This window comes from Antechinus flavipes, chromosome 4 (genome assembly GCF_016432865.1).
Source record: "Antechinus flavipes isolate AdamAnt ecotype Samford, QLD, Australia chromosome 4, AdamAnt_v2, whole genome shotgun sequence".
Lineage (NCBI taxonomy): Eukaryota > Metazoa > Chordata > Mammalia > Dasyuromorphia > Dasyuridae > Antechinus > Antechinus flavipes.
In genome coordinates this window covers 37,365,127-37,392,719 of record NC_067401.1, presented here as the reverse complement: position 1 = coordinate 37,392,719, position 27,593 = coordinate 37,365,127, and the positions used below count along the sequence as shown (strand labels likewise).

The following is a 27,593-nucleotide window of genomic DNA, read 5'->3' as shown; positions in this document are numbered from 1 at the left end:
TGCCTTTAGAGAAGTGTTTTAATAGTGATGTAAAAAACAGTTAAAACAAATATTGCCACACATTTCTTACTAAAACCCCCATTTAATGTCACTCAAATGGACAGAGGATTAACAAGACAATGAAGTAAGGTTCAGGGACTACCTCAGGTCCAGCATTTTAGCTTTCAACAAGTGAGTGTTATTGCTGTTATTATACTCCTTGTATATTATATACCAGATAAAAAGTAGGGGAAGATTATTTGCTGCACAGACCTCTGTGCCCCTGTCGATGCTTAAATCACTGCTGTCAAACAAGTGAGGACAAAGTCAAAAAGTCAAAAATGCCAACCCCCCATCCTGAATGTGTGTGTGCGGTGAACTGACAAAGCCTCTGAGAAATGCCAACCCAAGCTATGGAAAGCATAACGGGTCTGTATCAAACCTGGCGGCCAACATCGAAAGGCCAAGGGACCGGCCACTTCATCTACTGCAGCATCGAGGTTCGCCAGATCAGCAGTCAGAGGCCTGCTGGAGCACTCTGTGACTCTGAGCCTGGACAATGGTAGGAAGCTGTGACATTTATCCTAAACAAACAGCAAGCCAGGGAGCCAGGTGTGTAAGCCGCCCTTCTCCTTTGTAATTCTCTAATAATCCAAGGCTTTGTAGTTCATTGAGGAAGCCCCTAAATCATCCCTGCTCTTCTCAGAGCTCAGAGGTTCAATGAGAGACTTTGTTTGAAAGGCCCTAATCGATGTAGAGAAGGCACATGAATAAAGCAGTCATTGGGACAACCGAGTTACCAGGTGTAAACTGTCTAGTGCCATGTTAGGTACTACAAGGTCCTCAGCTCGGTCTGACAGAGGATAAATTATGTTTGGAACGTAATTTAAAAGAATATGTTTATTTAATTTTCTATTTGGGTTTCTTTCAAAAGTGCAAAGTACTAGTATACATGTCATCAAAGCAAAGATATAATCAAACTCTAGGAAAAACATTAGCGGGCACAGTGCTGCTGGCAGAGGAAGTAGTTTACATATTGTATAATGACTGGCAAGAAACTATTTCTATGGCTTGTGAAATTTGGGATTTGAATAGGAACTAATTAAAAGGCGGTGGAGGGAGCGGCAGGCTATTTGTAAAAGGAGCCTCACTTGAAAACAGTCATAAAGTAACCGATTAGCTTGGCCAGGAGTCATAGCAACAGCCTTAAGCCCCAGAGGGCCATAGGGTGGCTCCCAGGGAAGGGTAGGGCACAGCCCAACAGGCCCCTTGGTGGCTCTTTCAGCCCCGGCCACAGCCGGTCCTGCTCAGGACACGTTTTCTACTTTTTGTCCCTTTCCCTCCAGCTGGCTCCTGGTTAGAGGGGGCTGGCCCGGCCTGGCCGGCAGACACACGTGTCAGATGGTGACTGCTTGGTGTGTATCCTACTGCCAGAGCACTGTGCGAGGGGGATGGCTGAAAGGTTACTACCATGCTCCCCACGGAGGCCTGAGTTTTACGTTCTAGCTTCCGCCCCAGATCCCACTGAGCACACTGCCAGAGGAGGCCCCTTTCTTTGCTTCTAAATTCCCTCTCGGCACGCTTCCTGCCTCTTCCTTGGTCTATCGGTATTTGGTCTAGAGCAAAGAGCCACATGATTCAGCTGCACTGGCGTATGTGGTCAGGATGCCTTCCAAGTAAGCAGTGATGGCCTTCTTAGCGGCCTCTCCGGAGGGTTCCTGGATCCCTCTTACATGCTCCAGGGCCTCGGAGAGCATTTTGTCTCGTTCCTGGGGGCTGGGGGCTGAGCCTGTGTCATCTCCCTCCACTCCTGACTTTAAATACTGTAAGATGTAAAGCCTGACCATATCACCACTTTGCTCCACGGTTTCCTGAATACATGACAGATCTGCACTGCTCGCTAGGTTTAACAAGTGAATCAATGCCTGGCAGATCTGGGTTCTGAGGCTGGCACAGTATTTGAATTCCAGAAAGTCCGTAGTGTCCTCGCTCTTCTGCAAGGCGGTCACCAGCGCGCTCCAGATCTGAGCATACTGTTCCACAGACCCATACTGCTCCCTCTTGTCCGGAATGGAAAGAGCAGTCGCAGACTTGATTCGCACTTTGAAATTCTTGCAGGATTTCACAACCGATGTGAGAGCGCTGTAGGCTTGTGCCGTCCAAGGAGCCGTCCCTGGAAATAGTTGGGAAAAGAAAGAGAGTTTGGGAAAGGATTGGGGATCAAATACATGGCTATGGACAAACAGGCCACACTGCTGAGAGGTTTTCTATTACAGAGTGAGCAGAATCAGCTCCTGCGCTGAAGAGAAACCTACATGTGCTCTTTGGATCTTCAGTAGCTTAAAAACAATATATCTTCTATAATCCTCCAAAAAGTACCAGACTCAAAAGCAGGGAGCTTCATGTTTATTCCACCAGCTCTGTCACTCACTGCTTTGTGACTCTGGGGCATGTTTTCTCCTCTGTAAAAAAACGGGCCGAGTCCAGTATCTCTTGGAGACCCCCATCAATTCTATCTATGACTCTACAATATGGCGTTACACTGCCACTTGATAAATTTCCTCTGACCTGACCTGCCCAGCTCTTAGCTGACCAGAAGCCCACAATCTGAAGAGTTTGCTCTACACTAATTCACAGGGAAAATGCTGATAGATTCAAGAAGGCCATAAGCTGAAACATTGGACTCTCTTATAATCTGACCCTTAATGTCGAATGTGTGTGTGTGTGTGTGTGTTGGGTGGGGGGGGGGGGGAGGAGAGAGGAATACAATCTAGTGTCTGAGGTCAAATGGGGGGAGAAGGGAGGACAGGAGAGAATGACAAGGAGGAAAAATGGCAACTATTACAAACTATAATCCAGAGAGATGCAATTCTTCTTTCCAAACAGAATCTCACTTTTATACCAAAAGCCTAGTTGCAATATTTCAGAATTTTGCAGAATAAAAAAAAAAAAAAGCAAAAACAAAAACAAGTTTTTACTCACCCAAAGGCAAAGCAGAATTTTTAAATACATTTCCTAGAGCATAACACGCATTCCATCGGACTTTCATGGTAGCTTCACTCAAAACAGTTGAGATAAGGGCCTGAATAGATTCCTCGATGGTTTCTGTAAATCTCGGCTTTACTATATGATACGGCTGCAGGAAGTGAAGCAAATTTCCAAGTGCCCGAACAGCGTTACTTTTTACCTGGTTGGGAAAAAAAAAGGATTAGAAAAATTCTTCCCCATAGACAATCTTAAATGCTTTGTAGTTTTAAATAATTTCCTAGATTCCATAATCTTGTGAACAGGATAACAATGATAGTAGGAGAAATTCGGGTACTGTAAGGTTCTAGAATTCTGTATGGTGAATATGAGATTCCAATCAGCGTACCGATCCCCAAAACAAGACTGTGCTTGAACTTCATCAAACTGGAAAATGAGTGGATGCCCATCAACTGAGGAATGATTGCATAAGTTATGGTATATGAAAATAATAGTTATGCTATAAAAAATGATGAGCAGGATCATTTTAGAAAGACCTGGAAAGATTTACATGAACTGATGCTGAGTGAAGCAAGCAGAACCAGGAAGACATTATACATAGCAACAGTAAGATTGTGCACTGATTAACTATGATAGACTTGGTTCTTCTCAGTGGTTCAGTGACCCAAGGCAATTCCAATAAACTTTAAGATGGAAAAATGCCATCTGCATCCAGAGAGAGAATTATGGAGACTGAATGTAAAACAGCACATGCTCTATGTTCACTTTTTTTTTTCCTTCTGTTTTTTTCCTTTTGTTCTGATTTTTCTCTCTCAACATAATTCATATGGAAATAAGTAAAAAATGAATATACACATGTAGTCGAAAAAATCCTATGTTGTAATTGGGGAAAATAATAACAATAAAAAGTTCACCTGTCCAATTTCAAAGAATTATGAAATCTTAGAAGCGGAGAGGGAACTTAGAAGTCACAAGAAAACTGGGGCTCAGAGAAGGAAAATTGTTTGCTCCTGGTTCTCCAGCAAACTAATGGCAGACTTGGGACTTGAATCTAATGAGGGATGCCCTACAGGCACCCGATTATCCCAGGTCTCCAGGACCCTACTTGTTCTGGATTCTTTCCATAAAACCAACTTGCTTAGTTTCAAGAAAAGAATGAGATAAGGTGTGATCAGAGCTCTGAATGGCATTGAAAAATGCTCAAGCCTCTAATTAGAGACAACTTAGTCAAATATTCCAAGGAAAGATCGTACTACCTTGTCTTTATCCTTAGAGGCTTCAGTTGCTGATCTCAACATTTTCAATAGCAAGAGACCGGAAAATTCTTCCTGGAAACTCTGGCCCAACATTTCCCTGTTCAAACCAAAGCAAATAAAAGTGTCCAAAAGATGAAACCCAGTTTAAAAGCATTACAGCTATAGCATTACACTCTCATTCACTAATAAGATTATAAAAGCAATATAGGGAGCACAGCATAATTTATAATTATGCAAATCACATGAAGCCAAGTGAAAAAATTTGCATCCAGATACTGTGATTGTAGCTCCACAGCCTCAGACTTCAGAGTTTGGAACCAAGAACTACTTACATGTTGACAATCAAAGTGTCTGTCAGGTTGCCCAAGGACCAGGCTGCTTTGGCACGGACATTTGGAGACTTGTCATGCAGAGACATCAGGATCGCATTTGCTGTGTCGGCCACAAACATGACATCCTACAAGAGAAAGTCAATGAAGTTACTTCAGGAGTCCCAAGGAACATTGATGAAGTTTCAAAGTCTTTATATTTGGTGACAAATCACAAACATGAATGCAAACATTTATTGAAAAGTCTGTAATTGGGAATTTATTCATACATTAAGTTGAACTAGTCACAATAAAAATCCCAAGTCCAATTCTGAGAAAATTTCCCTCCCATTATTTACTGTGTATCCTGCCCTCCCATCAAATCTGTTAGCTTCAAAGGCCGTGGACCCTTCCCACCCCCCAAGGGAATAATAGAGGGTAGCTGGCTGGAGGTGAGGTTAGCTTATTCCTAATAACAATTTGTAGTCTCTATACTAAGGGCTTTTAAAAAATTTATGTACAGGCGCAGCGCATAATACAGAGAGGCATATTTCCAGGGATCGCTAGACTATTTTCCTTCTGAATAAATCTTTCCTCATTTTCCCCTTGGCTTTCCCATGACATTAAATTTAGTTAAGAGTAAATAACATTTTAAAATTATCTCGAAATGACAAGGAAAGAACATGGATTCTTAACTAGTTTTCTTAATATTGTGATGGTTGTATTTCAATCTAATTGGTTCCTTAGTTTTACGTATTTTGTTTTTTATGTGTGACCATATTATTCTTAGAAAGGAATCATAAGCTTCAGCAGATTGCTGCCAAAGGGGTTCATGACACAAAACAAGATTTTAAGCCTCTAGACTAGAAAACGATGAACTTAAATTATGGTAGTAGTACAAATAACATGAATAGGATTTGTCAATTTTGTCTCTTATTTAACTTTTGAACTCATTTGCTGTGATAAAGTATTATGTAAAGCAGCTGCTTTCAATATTATTTCCTTGTCAGTTACTCTATGTGCCTGATTTCATGAAGAGATGAGGGCCCCACAGTTTGAATAATTTATTTAATCACGGTCTTTGTGCTAAAGATGCATGCTGGTCATCTACCAAGGAGCGATGGAGATGGCTGGTTGGTAAGAACAGCTTACATGAGCAAGAGAAGTGAGAGACCCTATTGCCTCATGTCTTCCACAGATGTACATCAGGACAAGGCAAAGATAAAGTCTATTGTGGAAACAGGACTGAGGAAAGATTGTGGGAGTATTGGGGAAGAGGTGATAGGTATATCTTATGTAGTCATGAGGGAACTAAATGACAAAAGATGAACCTTTGCATGGTAATAATCAGGTATTATAAAATATCTCCAACATGAACAGGACACTGTGACAAGGAAGATGAGAGCCTGGGAAGGGGGCTTAGCCCTTGTGTGCTGTGCATTTTTATGCTCTTGCTTGAAAGCACTTTTGTTCAAAAATTCTGAATGTTTATTTAATAGTAATGTGATCAGGAAGTTCTCTCCATGAATCTGAGTTGGAAATATTTGAAGACTGCTACTCTGTCCTCCCTCAGCTCCTCCTCTGTTTGCCCTGTGACCTCCCATCTCCTTTAGGTCCCAATCTATATCCAATAACTAGACCTTCTTAAGTCAACTCAGGCCCTATTTTCCTTTTATCCTGTGAAAAACAACACTCTCCCCTCCCTCCCCTTTCCATAAAGCCCTAGGTCAGACCCACATTTCCTCCAAGAAGTTTTACCTGATTAAGCCCCATCATCCCTACCAACATTATCCTGGAATCAAATCTTCCTTCTAAGATTTCTCTTAGGCACTAACATCTAACCCATTTCCCTTATGAGAGTAAATTCTTTTATTATATTATATATATTATATATATTTATTATATTGCCCATACTTCTGATATACAAGAATTTGGGGGAGTAAGGGTATGAACATACACACACACACACACAAAGAATTTTAAAATTCAGTACAAGCAGCCATGTAATATACAGAATCTGTCATCCTATAGTTATCAATGGTTAACTAAAAAGTCTAAGGCTTCCTTCGGCACCGGACACAGCTTCGTCTTCTTACGCTGCGGTGGTGGCTACTCTGAAGAGCAGTGGAGACCTGAACTCTAGCCTCAATCCAGCCTGAATCCCCTGCCCCTAAGGATATTCCGGAAAGAGCTAGCCACTCCATCTTCAACCCTCCTCATGAATCGTTCTAGAACTGTTCTAGAGTCTTCAAGCAATCAGCTAGCAGCTGTGCCTGGCAGGATAGGGGTGGATGGCAGCAATGTGAAATTGAATCTCCAGGTGCGTCATTTCAAAATTGATGACTTTGAAATTGGGCGGCCACTGGGTAAGGGCAAGTTTGGAAATGTGTACCTGGCTCGGGAAAAGAACAGTCAGTTCATTGTGGCACTGAAGGTTCTCTTCAAGTCTCAGATGGAGAAGGAAGGTGTTGAACACCAGCTTCGAAGAGAGATTGAGATCCGATCTCATCTTAGGCATCCCAACATACTTCGCCTCTACAATTATTTCCATGACCGGCGAAGGGTTTATCTGATTCTGGAATATGCGCCTCGGGGCGAATTATACAAGGAGCTGCAGAAGAGCCATGCATTTGACCAGCAACACACAGCCACGATCATGGAGGAGCTGGCAGATGCCTTGATCTATTGCCATAGGAAGAAAGTGATTCACAGAGACATTAAGCCTGAGAATCTACTCATGGGACTTCGTGGAGAGCTCAAGATTGCTGACTTCGGCTGGTCTGTCCATGCCCCCTCCCTTAGGAGGAAGACAATGTGTGGGACCTTAGACTATCTTCCCCCTGAGATGATTGAAGGACGTACACATGATGAAAAGGTGGATCTTTGGTGCATTGGAGTATTGTGCTATGAGCTATTAGTGGGAAATCCTCCCTTTGAAAGTTCCTCTCACAGTGAGACCTATAGACAGATCACCAAGGTGGACCTGAAATTCCCTTCATCTGTTTCTTCTGGAGCCCAGGACCTGATCTCTAAACTGCTGAGGCATAATCCCTTAGAACGACTTCCCCTCACTCAGGTCTTGGAACACCCCTGGGTACAGGCCCATTCCCGGAGAGTGCTTCCTCCTTGTTCCCCCCATCCTGCCCACTGAATCCTGTCTTATGTGTATATATAGATTTTTGTGTATTTCGTATGTTGAAGGAAGATGAAGTGAGAGAGGTAAACCCCTGGATTCTTTCTCTTTTATCATTATTTTTTCTAAACTCAAGACTATTTAATAAAGGCTTAAATTTAAAAAAAAAAAGTCTAAGTAAATTATACACATATAAATATATATACATGTTAATTAGAAAAAGGGATCTCTACATAAGAGTGTATCTATATTTACAACAATAAATGTGAAAAACTTCTAAAAGTCTATATATGACCTTGACATTTATTTGACCACTCAGTACCCCCAGGCAAAACTAAGCTACAGACATGGTGCCAGTCTACAGTTGGACAAAGGTTATTTCTCACCAGGTCCTCTCTATATTAATAAAATAACAGGTCTATTCTCCCAAAATACACACATATTAAATAGGCAAACCACAACTGGCCTTGAAATTAAAAAGGCTGGGAGCACTCGAGCCTTCCTCAACAGTGCATAATGTGGCCTGTATCTTTGCTCACATACGCCTTCCATGTCATTAGGCAGAGGATCATCCCCAGGGAGATAACTGGGGGTGGGAGAAGGGTCAGAAAGGGTCTATCCTTCTCCGACGATGCTGGCACTGCTGGCACAGGCTCTCTTTGAAGGTCTCCACAGAGCATCAGTGCCTGGCATGTCCTTACCTGCCTCAGACAGGAGAAGAGCACATAGACACCCAGAGCACGGGCAGCAGCTGCTTTCACCAGAGGGTTCTTGCTGTGATTCAGTCCCAGCAGCAGGGTGATGCACAAGATCTGTCTATCGTTCTGTTATTATTAACAACAAAAAGGTCCAAGTTAGCAGAGAAGCTCCATTTATCTCTCCTCTCCCCCCACTCCAGATGTGTGTCAGTGAGCTACTAGGCACAAGTACCCCATGCCAGGCAGTGGAGGAGCAGGGCCCAGATAGGTCACCATATCCAAGGACTTGGGGCTGCAAAGGAGCTCTGAGGAGCTTCTGGGCCCAAAGCTCTCATTTTAGAGAGGAGGAAAAGATGGCTCTGGGAATCTAACACATGGTCTTGCCTCAAGGAATCATGGTAAAAAATGCACATAGAGAGCTCATCAAAGCTGAACTTTGGTACCAAGAAAGACCCTGATGCAGGATCAGGCTCCAGTTTTACTTCCTTCCTGTCATTTCCTAACAATGAGCTTAGAGAGCACAAGAAAGAGAAGCAGATGACTCAAAGACTAAGGGGCACGCAAGGCTGGCCTTCAACCTCAACCACTAATATAATAAAGACCTAGTCTTCTATTTTTCTGTTCTTTTTTTAGTACTCAGAAATATGAGCCTGCCCTCTTTTCCCAGAGATTACATCAAACTGGCTTATAAAGGCTGTTCACAGTCCAATTACAGCTGACAGTAAAAGGTGATGCTTAACAGAACATTTACCGGCAGACTACTGAAAGCCTCTGGTAAGATGGAAGAGAGGGCATCGCAGGAGCTGGCCTGGAGAGTTGGATGCTGCGAGTTCTGAAGCGCTCTGGGCAAAGGACCATTCAGCATCATAGCCCAAAACATCACCACCTACAAGAGAAAACTGATCAAGACGAAACCCAGAAAACACCCTACTCAGTTTAGCAACCCTGAATCTAAGGGGTGTGATCGTCCCTTTTCTAGCTAAATTAATTACATATAAATAATCTTGTAAAGGTTACAGAACCCACTCTTTGTCATCTGTCCTTCCCAAACTGAACACTGATATATTTGAGACTTGATTCCACAATCATTTCTTCATCCCATCCTATATATGAAGTGCCAGCAGAGGCCACAAGGCCAAGCTCTTTTTCTTTTAAGGCTAGAAATGTTCCTTTACATTCCTCTGACACACATTATACAGCTCTTAACATTTTTGTGAACTGCATCGTTAACCCACTCCTTCTATAGAGAGAGAAACCAGCAAAAGTGACTTCTGCAAATACAAAGCTAACAAACCCTCTATAGGACTCTTTAATCACTTACTCTTATATGGTGGTCTCTAAACTTTCTTGATTTTAAGCCCTTCAACCTACCCTAGCCAAATGTATATGCTTTAGCCAATTTACAAGCGATACACTTTTTATACTAATAAGTTTATACATTGTAAAAATCATATAAAATAATCCTAGGCTCAGGAAGCTATAGGAGGCCACTCAAGATAAGTGAGCAGAGACCACTCTGACCTCTGAGCATGGTTGTGCACTGGCCTGAGGAGAGGCATGAGGCAAGGAACCCAATGTTATGTTGAGGTTTGATAAAATCAGCATCAGGACAATGATTCTGATTGGAGAGAAGAGGAAGACACCAGAGTTGTGGAGTCAGAACTGATGAGATCCAGCAACTGACTGCATATGGTGGGCTACACAAAGTGAGACAGCACTGTGAACCCCAGTGATAGGAGGAGGGAAGTGCTCTCAATGGTGCTAGAGAAGTTTGGGAGAAGGATGGGGGCAGTGGCAGTGAAATAATAAGCTCTGAAATGCATGATCCTTCCAAGCCTGTCCATTCCCTGTAATTCTTTGTTCTGTTCCACCCAAAATGGAAAGCAGGGGAGAGAAAATAGAGCTCTGATTTTCCAGTTACTGCCTCTGAGTGCAAAGTCTGACCCAAAGGAATATTTGATACAGACATGAGCGGATGGAGGCAGAATTTTCCAAATGACGCCTGGCAGCTGCTGCTGTGGTAGCCCAGATTAAACATACAGAGGTTAGATCCTAGATTAGATGCCTAATTTAGAGTGGGAAAGTTCAAAAATTGAACAGCACAGGTAAGGGACAGAGCTGAGCGTTGGGGAGTAAGGATAATATGGCTGTGTTGGAGATAAGACCCATGATTGTCTCATGGGTGGGATGCAACCAATCTTCCCCCCACCCACTTTTCCTCCCAGTCTTTAATGAAACATGCTCTAGAGTCAGGCCAAAGCCCCTCAGAAAGCCCAAGCCTTCACTTTGGAGACCACTTAATGGACTCTTCTAATTCCAATTAACAAAATTTTTTTTCTTCCTTTCTAAAGAAAATATAAGATCCTTGAGGGTAGGGAATATTTTAATTTCGTTATTAGTGGCTAATTCTGAGCAGCAGGGGCTTCATAAATGCTGATTGACAGACTACTCTTGAAAATTCTAATCCTTAAACACTGACACATTCTGCCATGAAGAGCATATCCCAGTCCCCTCATGGCATATTGGGTAACAGTTCATGTTTCATAGCATTTGTAGACACAACATAGTCCAATTAACGAATTAATCTAACCACAAGTATTCATGAATCGGTGCCCAGCACTTAGCTGAGTGCTATAAGACAAAAACAATTGGAGGTCAAGTTCTGACTGAAATTTAAAAAAATGGTTAATGGCCAGATGAATAGCCATTCACTTACCAAACTGACCGGGACTCTTTGACTCGGGGCAACAGTTGAGTCTGCTTTATATTGCTGGATTAAACCTGTTCCTAGCTCTTCTAAAAGCTGCCAAAAAAAAAAAAAAATTATCAAAAGAGACCATCAGAACTATGATCAACATATACTTGGGCTTTCTTCAAGGTCAAGGTCACACCAAACCCAACAAAAACTAATTCTATACTAATTTCATTCTTCTAAGGAGTACAAGTTTCAACACAGAATGCTGAGGTACTCAAAAAAATCTAACCCATCGCCACAAGCAATCAACTTCCATCAATGAAATCAGTGTTCTCTGAATAGACACATTACACCATAGAGCAGAGGTATCGTATACAGGATCTGCTAACTACACTCCAATGGTAGCCCAAATCAGATTAAAATGTTATTGGAAAATATTTCACAAAATAAAGAAAAATGCAAGAAAACATAAAGAATGTTCATTTGTATGTGATCCACAAAGTCTAGTAACCCCCATATTTCACTCTAAGTCTGACCCCACTACTGCAGAGCACCACCATGTATTAATTTCCCTGCCTCAAACAATGTCACACAAAAATATGTTCTCAGTTACAATTACCTTAAGAAATGATTGAATTGATGGATATGTAGGATATGGAATAAACAAAATAAACAAACAAAAAAGCAAATATTACTTTTGCACCATGAAGCTGAATGGATGGGTCTGTTTCCTCCATGCACCTGCAGGCCACCTCCCCAAGCTCCATCAAATAGCCCTGAGCCATTATAAAATAACCTTTCACCAGAAGGGCCAGCACCTATAGGGAAAAAACACACATACAGCAATGGGGTAGCCAATCATCATAATCTGAATTCACTGCAGGGAGTAACATTTTAGGCTGGCTCTCTAGAATGTTTAATGAATCACATCATTGGGGTCTGATGTGATGGTATAAACAGAACTTGCAAAGAACTTGGACAATGGCAGAAGAGAAGGGCAAATATTACCTTGATTTTCAATAGAGAGAAAAATCTGTACACTTTGGGCCACTGAGTTTTACTTAAGTGTCTGGGGAGATTTTAGAAGTCACCTTTGATCATCAGAGATGGCTAATAAACATCTGAAGAGGGAAGTGGTGATTACAAAGAGACTACACGGCTTCCTCAAGAAGAGGTCATGTCAAACTAGGGGGAAGGGAAGGGAATATCAATCACCTATCATGTGCTAGACCATGTGCTGTAAGTATTACCCTCGTTGGATCCTCTCATTTCCTTTTGATTGAAAACTAGTACTAAACTAGTAGATGAGGGAAATACGATGGCTATATACTTTACCTAAATTTCAGCAGTACTTGGGATAATATTTCATAATATTCTTGTGAAGAACATATAGGAAGTAGGGATTGAGTGATAATACAATCAGATGGATTCAGCACTATGGCTAGATCACAACCAATGGTTCCATGTAATGGTAATAGAAGTCTTTCTAGGACAGCACCCTAGGGATCTGTGCTTGGCTTGGGAGCAGTTTTAACAAGTGCATCAGTGGCTTGAATAAAGACAGAGTTGCCATACTCATCAAAAATGCAGAAGACACCAAGCTGGAAGGGACCCCGGAAATCCAGGATCCAAAAAGATCCTGATAACCTAAAACACTGGGCTGAACTTAGTAAGATGAAATTCCATGGGATAAATGTAAAGTCTTGCATTTGATACAAAGATGGCACATACACATAGCAGTCATTCTGAGAAGGACATGAGGGTTTTAGGAGCCTGCTTGCTCAGTGAATCAGCAGTAGGACATAAATCTGGAACTGAATTAAGATAATGAGAATAGGGAGGTGGGATACCACTCTCCAAAGGTTGGTCAAATGTGATGTTCATCAGCACTGGGCCCATGGTTTACAAAGGCTACTGGTTAAGTATTCAGAGCAAGGCACCCAGGAAGCTGAAGAGCCCCGAGTCCATGACAAATGAGGAGGAACTGAAGATGCTAGGCATGTTTAGCTTGGTGAAGAGAAGACCCGGGTAGAACATGATAACATCTTCAGGTATCCAAAAGACTATTAAGAAGGGATTAAACTAATACTGTTTGGCCCCACAGGGTATCATCAGAAAGAAATGGGCAGAAGTCATAAAGAGGCAAATTTAGTTAGGTTGATATCAGGAAAAACTATTAACTTCCTAACAAGAGAGGAACAATATGCCTTAGCAGACAGTGGGCTCTCCTTCCTGGTGGGTCTCTCTCAGTGGGCACAGGCTGCCTGCATTAGATGGCTCAAGAGGGAGGTACCTCCAGACCCTGACGCTCTGTGAGCCTGTGAATCACAACAGTTGGAACAAGTCTGACTGACACCTTGAAACGAATGGTTCTCTGGGTAAACACAAGTATTAGACTCTCTCACCTGTAAGGATTCCAGTCGAACAGGAGATGGTTCATATATGTTCCCAGCTGTACAGCTAGTATCGCTATCAGAACAGGGATCTTCTCTGGGCAGTACAACAATGGAGATGCAGAGGCGGATGAGCCAGCAGGGCTCGCCACTAGAAGCTGCCAACATATCTGTGGATTCCTCTAGAGTTTCTGCATAGGAAGCATCTCGGCGCCAGTCAGAAGAGCTGAGCCACGACATGGCCGAACTATTACTACTAAGCCCAGAAGAACAAGGCTGCTGTAAAAGCAACTGCACTTCAGGCAAAGGAGCCTGAGCCGATACTATGGCCCCTAAGAGGGTCAGACTTGAGACCCGGACATTGACATCTGTAAAAGGAAACAGTGAGAGGTGGGTGCCATGCCAACAGTCATTATAAAAACTGAGATAGAGGAAGCATACCAGGAGAACAGAAACTTAAAGCTGGAAAGGACCTTCCATTTCAACCCTTTCTATTCAATGTTTACAAATGAGAACAAAACTTAATTCATTCCAACTGAGCTCTGATGCTAAAACTTCACTTCCAAAGAGTATTTATGGTTTCAAAGTAGACTATACAAGAGATATGAAAGACTCAAATGTTACAATTTTATTAAAGTAGAAAAATGGAGCTCAGAATAATGAAGTTTTGTTCTTAACTACAGTGTGGAATATATCCCTAACCAAGTTATTCTTTGTCTCTCAGTCTGTCTTTGAGAATCCCATTATCCTCCTCCTACCCTGAGCTAGAACCTAAGAGATGTGAATAACTACATTCCAGACAAGCCTAGAAACTATATTATCATCCCATTAATTACTTATGGGTAGTTTGGGGGTAGAAACATGAATTGTTTGCCAGTATCAAAGATATACAGAATGCCTTGAAGCAGCTGGGGAATCTACATAGTTCCCTATTCTATTTCTTTCCATTCCAGGCCCAAAGACATTGCAAAGTCAAGACAGGAGGTCCAAAGTGACATTACTTCTCCCCAAAGGCTGAAAGAGATTCCTCACATGGGCTGAAGGTTGGGAAGAATGAACTCTGTAACCGCATCATCCCTTAGAGGACACTCTTTGAATAAGTGGTCCCATCTCTTTGCTTTGAGTTCATTTTACTGGGATGAGCCAATAAAGGGTAAATGGCTTTGGGACCATGGACCATGTTATTAATAACCTATTATCTAATCACATTGTTCACAAAGCATGCTTGAGCTGAATAGATCACCAACCTTTATGGCGGATGTAGGGCTTTATCTGGTTCCAGACTTTAGTCAGCAGGTTGGGTTTCAGACGATTATAAGGCGCATTTGATACTAAGTTTGCTAGGCACTGTAAAGCACAGATATGAGAAAATGGCACCTCATATGCAAGCTAATGGTTTTAATTAAGGCATCATAAACAGATACACAAAGCAGTTAACACTTTTAAAAATTCATTTACATAAAAACTGCAAAAAAAAAAAACCCAAGGACCCTAATTCTTTACATTGGAAAGAATATATTTTAAATCAGTCCTTCATTTGGACAATCTTTAGATCTGTTTGATACAATTTAAATCCCTAGAAGGAAATTTTTCCAAAAATTAAATTATAAGATACATTCACATTTGTAAATAACACCATTTTACTAAAAATCACCACTCAGTTAATTTGCAGTTTATGAATTTTTCTTGCAACATTTTAAAATTTCTTTTAGTCAAATTATTTTGACATGGCAAAAATTTTCCAGGCTCATAGTTTCCTTTACCTTAATTATCTGAGTAAGGGTTTGGGAGGATGATTCAGCCACCAAAGCTAACAAAAGACATCGATGTAATTCGCGAATGCTGGAAGCAATGGTCACCGAGAAGGGCGTGAAAGCCCTTCTGTGGTCACTTGTGTCTTCAGCAACGGAAAGAAACTGCTTTGAGCCATCCAAGATGGCTGATAACACTTGCAGGGCACAGGCACGAGTCTGAAATTTCAAGTTAATTCATTTGTTGATAATGAAATAAGTCATTTTTATTTTTCAAACTTTTGGATTAGGACTACATAGGGACACCTTTTCTATCACGAATAGGGATACTTTTATTTAAGATTTGTTTCTATGCTAGTTTTCTATTATCCATGCGGCTTACCTGTTCCAAGCAAAATGATATATTACAACTCCAAGTATTTGTTACTTTGCTTTGTAAGAAATATGACTTTTACACTTCACTTCAAAATCTGAAATCATTTACAGAGGGACTGTCACATATGGGTACAATTAAAAGGATACAATCCCCCACTTCCCAGTCTATTTTGCTTTCTATTCTATTCCAGGACTTTTGATGAATTATCTCAGAATTTCCTTTTAGAAGCAAAGAACTAACTCAAGGATAGGATGGTTTTACAAGGAGGCTGCTGCTCTCTTATACTAATGATGCATGTGAAGACACAAGGGTGCCATGATTTTGTCATGTTACAACCACTCTATATCTTACCAGATAATCCCACTAGTTGCCACAAAATCTGGTTAAGTGCTAAGTGGAGGCTGTCCAGCTGCTAAATGTCAAAAGGTAGAATCTGAACCTAAGTTACTTTATCTACTGTATCACATTGCCTCTACTCTGAATATATCATTGTATTAAAAAAGAACTCAAATGAGCCTAATTAATGGGAATGTAAATTGCTTACAAGGTGATAATTAGGATCAATGTTTCTCAAGGGCAAGGCTGTCTCACCCAGAGCTTGACCCATGCCAAGACTTCTTTGCCAGTTAGTAAACATCTCCACTGTAAAACAAGTTGTTTCCTTCCTGTGTCTATGAGCTGCTTTCCAGATGGTAAACAGAGAGCAGCATTAAAGCATCACTCACTATGCCTTCCCTTCATCATAGCTAGCATCAGCCCACATAGCCTCTGTCAGGGGAAGTGTGCATGGCGCTGTTTCAGCAAGATGGCGGGTACAAGGAGGAGAGTTAGGAAAACGGGGGCTCAGACCCCACTTCAGACCCTTCCAAGCTGTGTGACCATTGGCAAGTCACTTCACTCTGCCTCCATTTCCTCCCCTCAAAAATGAGATGATTAAAATGTTACAGGGTTGTGGTGAACACCCAATAAGGTTGCGTTTTTAAAGTTCTCTGCAAACCCTACAGCATTACAAATGCTGACGAGTATTTAGCCTCATTCAGAAAGGATACATGATTACAAGGGTACAGGCTCAGACTTGGACTGCCCCTCTCCTGGCAAGAAGCCTGGGTCTGAATTCCCAGAGACCAAGATACAGACTACTTCGCCATCTACCTGAACCCTTGTCCTGTTTCCTTTTGAAGCCAAAAGAACAATTTTTAAGTCAGCACTCCCATTAAAATCAATGAGAGCTCTGTATTCAGATTAAGTCAATTGGGCCAGAAAGAAAGAATGAAATTTAATAAAAAATTTAAAAGGTTAATAACTAAGTTCTCTTACCTTTGGAGAAGGATCTTTTAATGAAATCGTCATCAGAGACACAGACTGCGGACTTCCTATGCCAGGGGTATCAGGGACAAAAGCAGACCAGTAGCCATAAAGAACTTTCTTCTCTATCGATTTTATTGTGGAAAGGAAACAAGCTAAAGCTCCCTGGCGGACTTTGGCTTGGTAAGATCTTGAACGAAAACAGACGAGAGGTTTCAATGAAACACAAGAGCCCTCACTCAAACTGGACCCTTCTACTAAGACCAAATGAAGTAGGTTCAAGAACTCTGCTTTTTAAATGAACCCCAAAATTCACATGGTGGTTTTATCTCAACTACAAAAAGCTTAACTAATTCATAAAGTAGCCCAAGAACAGTCATTTCAGAACCAACTTTCAGACCTCATCTTACTCTGCAGGCCACCCTCAGCATCCGAATAGTCCGATTCACTACTGCTGATTCTCTTCCATGGGGAAGAACTGAGATAGGAGGAGGCTCGGTCTCGGGCTGCAGGGCTGCTCCCTTCAGAACCCCCACTTGGGGCACTCAGGTAGGCAGAGCCCACGGTACTCCCTTCATGGAGGGTCAGCTTGCCCAGGGCACTGGCGGCACCGGCTCCGATCTCTCCATTTGCTTCTTTCAATTCTTCTCCTTGATGGCCTTTCTTTTGTTTGCCTTTTGCCTTCTTCCTTTTACTCTGACAGAGAACAAATGAAAAGTCTGACACTTCTTATCTACACCCAACTTCGCCCCCGTCCTCTACACTGCAGACCTGGGGAGCACCTGAAGAGCTCCTTCCTAATCGCGACCCCAGCATCCCCCAGCCCAAGGCTCCTTCATGTTCTACCACATCTCTGCAGACCACGCTTCATTCATCCCTGCCTCCTACATCCTACATCTCCTTTCTCTAGAAGCTCTTATTATGTCTCAGAAACCAACTTTTGGGCAACACTGTCTTCCCCCACTTCCCACTCCCCCCAAAAAACCAAACCCATGCTCCCAACTGTCCTGACACTCACTATAAGTAACTGGGGAGTAATAAAATAACTGCCTAAACAAGGTGCAAAGTGGAAGGTCTGGGCAGGAAAGATTGCTATTTAAACAGCCAGCTATCACAGGCCGGGGAACATGCTCATGTTCCAATTGTGACAGGATTGGACAGAAAAGAAGAGGGTCACTGGAGAGAAGGCGAGAGGGAATGTGGTAGTACTGTAGAGGCAAGAGACAAGGAAACACTCAGGATCACGATGCCCAACTTGGGAAGAAGGATATCCTGGTGCCACAAAAGCCATAACATGCACAGCACCCCTGAGAAGTGCCCATACTCTAAGTGATCCACCTAAACCTTTTTAAAATGATTATATAAAAAGCCCACAAAGAGTAAAAATCTGCTTTCATGAAGGGTTTTCTCAGTTAAGAATGATAAAAGCGAGAGAAAGTGTTTATGTACAATATATTTTACAAAATAAATCTAAACGCTAATGCGATAAAACTGCAATTATACCGCTATTGGTTTTGAGGGATTTATTTCCATCGGCTCCTGTTTGAGAGGTGATCGCCCATCATACTGAGGAAGAGGAGCCGGATATAAAACTGCAGGCATCTCTATGTTCAATCCAGGAAGCCCATGAAACATATATTTCTAAATATTAAAAAGATCGAAAAAAGAAAAATCACAAAATTAAAATCTAAATAGATGAACAATGCAAACATTTTCATTGTTAATAAAACAAAGATGGGAAGCAAATTTGCCACTTTCCCCTTTCTTCAACTCCAATATGTTTCGGCTACTAAATACAAATCTGAGATTTTTTAAAAAGACATATTTAACCATCAATGGGCAAAAGGCTCCTAACACCACTTAAAGTTAAGATAGGAAAGATTGCAGCCATTAAAAAAAGGAACTGACACTTGCTTACCTTTAATACGGCCAGAAGAGACCCAAGCTGCTCGGTCTGTGTAAGCTTCATCTTCCCCCCATTCAGAAGGGACTGGAGACCTTTCAGTGCATTTTGTAACAACTGGGGGAAAAGGAGACTAAATTACAGGGACAGCCAAACCTTAAGCCATCTGGACACTAGGCTTCCAGAACCCTCAAGCATTCCCAACTGCACCAAATCCCAAAACAGAGTTTGTAAAAAGACATCTCTGCCAGCAACACAAGAGCAGCAAACAATGACAAAGCAGCCACGGACAGCCCCAGACCTGGAAATGACAAAAAACGGTGAGAAGAGTATTATAGTCTAAGAAGGGCTGCCCTAAGAATGCAGAGGTCTGGCTGCTAAGCCTGTGGGTACTATTCACTCCACACGTTCTTGGGTAGTGTACCATATTGCTCTAACTCTCAGTCTCCTAATCTCTAAATGGGAATGATGCTACTTGTCCTTCTTCCCTCATTCAGGTTGTTCTGAGAATCAAATGAGAGAACGTACATGCAAACACTTTGGAAACTCTCAAGGTTCCAGGCAGACTAGGCAGGTAGATTTTGTGTTTTTTTGTTCTAGGTCAAAGAGGCCATTCTTTGCCTTAATTGTTACGTAGCCTCAATCACTGAAAGATTGTGGCCCAGTCAAACTGAGACTTGTGGAAGACCTGAGCTTAAAAAGGCCGAGATCTCCCACTGCATTTGGGGCCATCTCCAGTCATCCTGATCTCTATCTGGCCACTGGACTCAGATGGCTCTGGAGGAGAAAGTGAGGCAAGTGACCTGGCATAGCCTCCCTCATTTCAATCCAATTCACTTGTGTGCCATGGCGTCACCTCCCTGATGTCATAGTCTTCTTCAAGAATGAAGGACAAACAATAAGGTAGTTAGTAAATGCTTCCCGAATTAAATTCCCTAAGCAGAAGGAAAAGAGCCCCAGGAATGATCAGTGCTATCTGTGCATGGGCAACCTTCTTTGTAAACCCTGAAGAGAGTTCAAAAGAGCTAGAAAAGAGGGTGTCTTTGTGGCAGCAACTGCTCTGGGTATGGGGGTGACAGAAATGAAAAGCAGACAGAAAGCAGGGGGGAGAAGCTCGGCACACAGGCTTTGCTGGGGTCATCAAAGGCAAAGGCACAAGGTCCCCTGTGGCCATGTTCACAAGAACAGAGAGAGAGAGAAAGAGAAAGAGAGAGAGATTATGTGTGTGTGTGCATGAATTATAAGTGTGTATGTTATGCGAATATGTGTGTGTGTGTGTGTGTGTGTGTGTGTGGTGTGTGTGTGTATGTGTGTTTACAGAGCAAATATTGACACCAAAGTAGACAGCGGCACAATTCCAGCACCTAAACATTAATTTCTGTTATTCAGGAAACTTTCATCCCGAAGAATAGTTCCAGGCAATACTGAGCAGCCTAAGTTTTCCTATATTTTTTCAAGCTAAAATTATACATCCGCTCATAACGACACCTTAAACAAGCCAAGTGGATTACTTTGTTTACTTCCTACATTCTGCAACTATGTGTTTCATGTACAACAGTAACTTACATTATAAGTGAGGTATTGTAGAACACTAGGTTCCTACCTACCATGCAAAATGTGATATCGTCCATACCAGAAACTTTGGAAGACTGTAAAATAGTTAAGAAAGTTTGAAAGCAGACATTTCGGTAAGGCTCATCCAAGTATGGCTGTCCTGGGACACTAAAACACAAGCAAAGGAGGCAATTCAAACTCCAGACGCTTTGAGTTGAGCTTAGAAATCACCACTAAGCATGGCCCATCTCCAACCCACGGACGAGGAGGAGGTGGACGTGTTACAAGGGAGTTCACAAAGCTCTCCGCTGGGCATCTGGGGATGGGAGAGCAGCGTGCACACTGCAGGGCCGGTGCCCAGAGGAGATCTTAGAGATCAACAGGAGGGACAAAGGTTTCGCAGTCCCAACAAGTGAACCACTAGTAAGAGAGTTTTAAGCTGTAAAGGGAAAGAAGAAGAGCAAAAGGGCTCAGGGGAATGACACGCATCTCCCTACTTTCCATTGGTAGAGGCCCAGGGTCAAGCCCTGACCTCCAGTCTCCTCAAAGGCCTCTTTCACCAAATCTGAGAAGTTTCCTCCGAACTACCCCAGGCTCTCCTGAGGTTCCCTTATCCATCCTGTACTCCAGGGAACAGTGCCCAGTCACAACTGCTCTGAATCACTATGCAGTTCACTAGATGGGCAATCCCACACACCCATCTGGCTGCTATATTGAACTATTAATCAACCTTCTCACTTTTCACGGTTTATGTTTCATCATTCCTAGTCACAATATAGGGCCCAAGACTCAGGAAAGGCAAGGACCACATTGTATAATTATTTGTATTACAGAAGTACAGAAATTTAGAATTTTTATACTGGAGGGACCTGAGAGTTCACGTAATTTGTGGGTTCTTAATTGGAGGGAGGAGTGCATCTATGGGCAGATTTCAAGGGCCAAGCACCCAAGTAGGAAAAATATTATATCTCTATTTTTGTTAATCTCTCACTAAAATTTAGCCATTTTCTTTCATTTTTAAAAGCATTCTTCAGTGAAGAGAATCACAGATTCTCCCGAGATCCATGGCCTCCAAAAGGCTGAAAACACTTATCTGGGCCAACCCCATCAGTCTGGTGATGAGACCAAAGGATAAGGAAGCCAAGTGATCGGGCTGTGATCTCAAGGTTAGCCAGGATGGGGACTCAGGCCTCCAGGGTCTAGAGTTCCTTCTACTTGTGACTGTGGCCACAAGCCCGAGACTCTTCTTCTCATGCCTGAGACATGGACAGGACAACTTGAGTCTCTGCAAGTGACACCTCTTTCCTTTGTGTTGATCCAGAATGAGCTGATCAAATCACTGAACTTTAAGCACTTTTTTTTAAGCAACAATTTTTAAAAAGGAAAAAAGTAGCCATAATAAATGCTAAAGATTGACAAAGGATTTTCAAATGCCTAACAACGGAACCTTTTCAGACTTACAAATCATTCCACTTTAAGTCAGGCAAATAGAAAAGACTGTGGTTTTTAATATTTCTTTACTAATTGGGCACTTCCTAGAGGGAATTTGGATTGGGTGACTAATTTTCTGTGGCATGGCAATTTCAAAAAAAATTTCCTCGTATGGTAGTCTTATAAGCAAAATAGAAAAATAGGAAAACCAGTCTCCTGTGACACACACACTTTTAGGATACTTCACAGATGCTAAACCAGAAACTACCTTAACTTCAGATAGGCTCTACTCCCCACAAATGGCCCCGGGCCCCATCTCCTATTTGACCCCCATACCTGAGACATATGTTTGCCATACAGTGCACTGCAGCTCTTCTGAGATCAGGGTCCGACTGGCTGGGATCACTCAACTTCATCAAGATTCCAGTCTCCCCGAGCAAGTCTGGCAGGTACTAGAACAAATACAACAGTCAGAGGTAACCTAAGAGAGCTGAGAGGAAAGGATCTCTTGACTCAGACAAAGTTCCTTCTTTTTCTTTTCCTTGGGTGAGAAGTAAGTGGGGTGGGAGGTGTGGAACATGCAAAAAGGCAATTAGGCACTGCAGGGCTTCCGCTACATGTGTCTTACACACAACAAAGCTAAGACACATCAATGTGGCATTCAGGCCCACTAGAAATACAAAGTGCTTAGACCATCAGGAATAGAGGAGAGAAGTTCTCTCATCACAACTACATCTGAGGGAGGGCCGCAGGTCAGCAGGGAAGCTCCATATTATGCCCATTGGGCCACGGACTAGACTAGGCCCAGCAGATGCAACAGAGAGGTACTCATACCCTGACCAAGATCCTTACAACATTGGGCAACTTTATGAGGCCAAAAGAGCCTCATAAAAAAGTTTCTATACTTTTGTTTCCTTGCTTTCAAATGTTTGACTGTCAAAGATAATTTACTATTGCTTACAACTCTTAACTCATTAATGATACAGGCAACTTGGGGGAAGAATGAGAGCCTTTGGGCAGTAATACTACAAACTGCTAAGAACCAGTTCTCCTCTATATGATTTCTATACAACGGTTAAGAATCATGGAGAGGAACTGTGGGAAGAATCTCCTCCTTCCTTCCTGGCAGTATAAAGAAGAAAGGAAATACAAATTACCTTCTGACATTTGGGGCCATTGTAGTAAACCAGAGCAGACAAGGCCTGAAGAATTTCCATGTGTGTCCAGGAACTACATTGTTGAAAAGCAGAGATTGTGTATGCCAAAAGGAAATCCAGATTCTGTTCATCAACAATCACCTACCCCCAGGGAGAAAGAAGACAGGTACATCCAACTTTGAAAACTATTTCCATTCTAAATATACGTTAACTACACTCACCCACATACATCTGTGTGTGTGTGTGTGTGTGTGTGTGTGTGTGTGTGTGTCTATTTCTTATATTATGTACACATATTCCAATGAATGTTCTCAGTTCAAGTGCCCAGGCCATAGTAGGTACTCAATCAAGCCGTGAGCAAGTCTTTACTGTGTGACTAGTATATCAGGCCTAGAGACCACACCAAAGAAATTTAACATACAGTTCCTACTCTCTACGGGTTAACAATTCTATGAGAACTAATACCTATACACAGTTGAAATAACTAGATCCTGTCTTCAAAGCATCACTTGCACCATCCCTTCCTTCCTATTCTTGCCACCTACAAGTCCCTGGATGAGCCCAACAGCCTCCTCACTTTTTCTATTCTGTATCTTATTGTATCATTTTGTATCTTGTAGGATCATTTTGTATCTGGCAGGACAGCACTGCTTACAGTTCTCACCAGGTCTACCCCCATTTGACTCTGGGATCCTTGAAAGCAAAGATTATTTTCTCCTCTTTGCATTTGTAGCATCTAGCACAATGCCTTGGACAAAGCAGGTGTTTACTTTATCTGTTTAATTAAAAATATTTTTAGACCAGACCATGAATTCATTGAAATGATCTTGACTGAATGTGAGAAAAAGTATAAGCTAGGAGCAAATGCATGGATTAGATGTGCCATAGGACATCAGGATCCTTTTCAATTGATCGGGGCTATGGATATGATGCCCCATCAGTAGTGAAATCAAACCCCAAATAGAAGAGGGTCTTAGACTCTGGGACACTGCAAACACTGCCTGCTGTAGTTTACCATCAGTATTAAAATCAGAGTGGGTGTAGTGAAGAGGACCCGCCTCGAAGTGGGCAAGACCTAGGTGATATACCTGTGATATACCAGCCAAACGACTCTGGCCAAGTCACTCACCTCTCGGCACCCCGAGCCTGCAGCTAGCACCTCTAGATCTTTCAGGCTGGTGAGCCTTCACATGTGCTGACTCTTCTGATCATCACAACAAGCCTGTGAGGTTGGCCCTCTCACTCCCATCTTACTCACGGGGAAATGAGTACAGAGAGCTGCCTCCTAGGCCGGAGCCAGGAAGGGACAAGCACATTGGGAGAGGGATTTTCCACATCCAGGAGCTCCTTCTGCTAATCAAATTATAATTCTAGTCCTCAATCTAGGAAAATCCTCCTTCTGACTGCAATCTAATTTCTTTTGGGCAACAGCCTTATATGTTCACATCCACATAAGGGGATAGATGTTGAGAACAATTCATTTTAGAACATCTTTAAGAATCATCTCACTTGATAACAGCCTTACTGCACTTTGCATTAAAATGTATTTAGCAATTTGTGAAAAATATTGGAGAAAAGAGCAAAGTCATGATATAAATGGGCTAGAAAAAGATAGGCGGAATAAAATAAATCTTTTTAACCATGTAGGAAAAACACAAGTGTCCCAAGAAGTCCTATATTCTATATAGATCATAGAGTTAGAACTGGAAGGGATTGGAAAAGTCATCAATACTCCTTATTCTACAGCTGAGGAAAGTGAATTACACAGGGTGAAGTAGCTTGCCTACGGTTCTATGCCTCCTAGTATCTGAGAAAGCAGTTTTGAATTCAGATCTTCTGACAGAATCAGATACTCCATCTCCCATTCCACAGTGTCTCCTAGATCCAAATTAGCCACAATGCTTCCCCCAACAAAAACTAAACAACCCAACAGCAGCCAAGCATGATACAACTAACTAGGGACAAGGGATGAAGGAAAAAAATCTCCACATTTCAGATAATTCTGTGGGCTTTTCTGGGTCAGAGAAGAAATCTGATGCGGCAAGCCAAGGGAGGCTTTTGCAGTCAGAGAACCAGGTTCAGATATTGCTTTTGATATTTAATTGTAAGGTCCCCATGGACAAGTCATATGTTACCTAGCTTCACCAAGCCCCTTAAAATATGCCTCCTAAGTGAGAGAATTGGGTGGATTGAGTTAGTAAGAGGCTGCCACATCCAAAAAATCACAGATGAGTCTTTGATCTTGGTCTCGATCAAAGAGGTATTTCTTCCCCAAATCCAAACTGGGGGTGCTCTCACCTGTAATCTGTTAAGTAGATGGTGAATAAGCTGAGAAACCTTGCTGACTAGATGCTCCTGATTAAGATGGACTAATCGACAGGCCTGGACCAGTAAAGCACTGACATCCTACAAAAAAGAATGAAAACAAAAATAAACACAATAGCAAATAATACCATTTTGCGCAATTCAAACCGCTAAAACAAAGTACATCAGAGATGAAATGAGCTTTCCAAAATGGGAAAAAGAGTGAAAAAAAAAGGCAATGGAGACATATTAATAATATATGGAAGAAAAAAATAATATCACAAAATACAGCAGGACAAAAATTACCTAAGACCAAGGCTGTGGAAGGACAGGTGGATTTAGACCTCCTATTAATTAATGTGAATACATGCATTAATAAATGTGTGTATATGTAAATATATGCTATATAATACAGGTTAACAAATATATATACATGACATGAATCCACATGGGCATGCATATAGTATATATGTGTGTGCTTGACATGTTGTCACATGTTATACATGCATGCTGTATCCATTTATAGATCTGTATACACCGATATACATACCATATGTACAAATAAATAAATATATATATACGCGTATATATAGATATGTAGTATACGCATGTATAGAAATGTTATATGTGCACATGCATGTATATACTATATGGTACTCAAGTATAAATCCATACACAAGTATACACACACACACATTTGAGTAGAGCTTGTAGTATACATGTATCCAATGTGTATATATGTATACACATACACACATACAAACTAGGAGTTTGTCGAGATTTTAACCTAGTTCTGAACTTTGTGTCATGGACCCCTTAAACAGTCTGGTGAATGTTTTTAACTGCATAAAATAATATCCTGGGGATATAAGGAACACCAGTTATAGTTTAATAAGGATGTATTTTTTTTCTCCATTCAAGTTCACAGATTCCCTGTGGATTCATGGACTTGGTCCAGAGAACTGAGGCCCAAAGAAAAGTTAACATTCTATGATTCCGATTTCAGACTCCAAACCCCACTTCCCTCTGGATATATTGTAAACAGACTCTAGTGCTCAAAGCCCTTCTATCTTAGGGTTAGGATTAGAGTCAGGAGTCATATTTTAAAGTTAAGGTTAGAGTCGGAGTCAAGAGGCATTCAGGGTTAGGGGTAGATAGACCCGGGGTCATTTGAAGGGTAAGGCTCTGCACCCAAGCAACAGGATTTCTTGTGCCTGGATTATAGATACTCCTAGACTGCTTTATGACTGTCCCGTCCCCCACCAGACCCAGTAGTTGTCTAATAAAGAACTGAGATAACCTACATCCTCCTGAAAAGATCAAGGAAATAAGCAAAACTGGACTTGGGGAGTAGAAGGTCAGAATGGCTAAACCAGCAGGGCGGCTTCTTGGACAAGCCCCTTGACCTCCAGTGGCCTCCAGCAGTCAGTCAGTGAACAAGAATCCAGTCAGCACCTACTGTGTGTCCAGCTCTGGGCGGGGATGCAAGGGCAGGTGGAAAACAGTGCCTGCCCTTAAGGAGCTTCCAGTCTAACAGGAGAAGTGCGAGCGGGATGAATGGCCCATAATCAACAGAGGTGACAGAAGAATTACGCGGGAGGGAAGGGTGTCTGAGAAGACGAGATTTTAATTGGTCCTGGAAAGAGGCCAGGGAGCCTCAGTTTGCCCATTAGTAAAATGGGCGAGGGGAGTGGTCTACGGGGTTCTGGAGGTCCTTTTCTAGCTGTGACCACGTCAGAAATCGCAACCTAGTGGAAACTTTGAGGGCGAGGCTTGGAAGTCAGTTGAACCCTAGGTTCGAATCCCAAACCAGGACGGTGAATGTGAAGGGGGTGGGGGTAGACCCTTCCCCATCTACCAAATTGGGGACCAAGACTCCGGGTGTGTCGATCCCCCGAGGAGGGGAGACTCCCCCAGGTGGACGCGTCGGAGGTCCACACCCCCTGGGATGGGCTCGGCACTGAGTCCTGGGGGCCAGCAGGACCGTTGGGATCGACGTTGGGGCGGTTTCTAGAGAGCTAAGACAGGAAACCGTCGCAACGGAAGCAAGGTGAACAGAGTCCCGGAGGTGGTGGATGGGGACTCGGGCCGTGCCCCGTTGCCTCCCCGGCCGCGCCCCGCTTCTCCAGCCGCCCCCCTCTACCTCCGCCGTGACTCCCCCGCCGCCCTCGCTGTAGTTCTCGGAGATGAGCTGGTCGAAGAGCAGGTGGATCTCGGTGCGGGCGGAGCTGCTGTCCGCGGGGCGCAGCGAGCCCAGGCGGGCAGACAGGCGGCGGAATCCGCTCCCGGGGCCCGGCGGCGGCTCCCGAGCCCCACACACCGGAGCCCCGGCCACTTGCACCGCCGCCATCTTCCCTCCCCCCGC

The 27,593-nt window shown here is 42.6% G+C and overlaps 2 protein-coding genes across 3 annotated transcripts; one reads left to right on the top strand and one right to left on the bottom strand.

Annotated features, from left to right (window-relative positions):
- On the bottom strand, window positions 1-27,593 carry HEATR6 (HEAT repeat containing 6). 2 transcript variants are annotated; one of them, XM_051992461.1, is made up of 20 exons: window positions 27,372-27,593; window positions 25,223-25,330; window positions 22,925-23,065; window positions 22,104-22,219; window positions 20,390-20,504; window positions 18,798-18,899; window positions 18,383-18,520; window positions 17,280-17,575; window positions 16,892-17,069; window positions 15,211-15,417; window positions 14,695-14,794; window positions 13,460-13,815; window positions 11,750-11,872; window positions 11,076-11,162; window positions 9,111-9,245; window positions 8,363-8,485; window positions 4,553-4,677; window positions 4,221-4,317; window positions 2,962-3,166; window positions 1-2,152 (listed from the first exon to the last, which is right to left on the bottom strand). In XM_051992461.1, the coding sequence occupies exons 1-20, from the start codon at window positions 27,576-27,578 to the stop codon at window positions 1,596-1,598; spliced, it is 3,516 nt and encodes a 1,171-aa protein (XP_051848421.1). In that variant the 5' UTR covers window positions 27,579-27,593; the 3' UTR covers window positions 1-1,595. The 2 variants fall into 2 exon arrangements, with proteins under 2 accessions (XP_051848421.1, XP_051848422.1); XM_051992462.1 differs by lacking the exons at window positions 20,390-20,504; window positions 22,925-23,065; window positions 25,223-25,330; window positions 27,372-27,593 and having other exon boundaries at window positions 22,104-22,179.
- LOC127559021 (aurora kinase B-like) lies at window positions 6,605-7,769 on the top strand. The gene has a single exon (XM_051992463.1). The coding sequence runs from the start codon at window positions 6,747-6,749 to the stop codon at window positions 7,677-7,679; it is 933 nt and encodes a 310-aa protein (XP_051848423.1). The 5' UTR covers window positions 6,605-6,746; the 3' UTR covers window positions 7,680-7,769.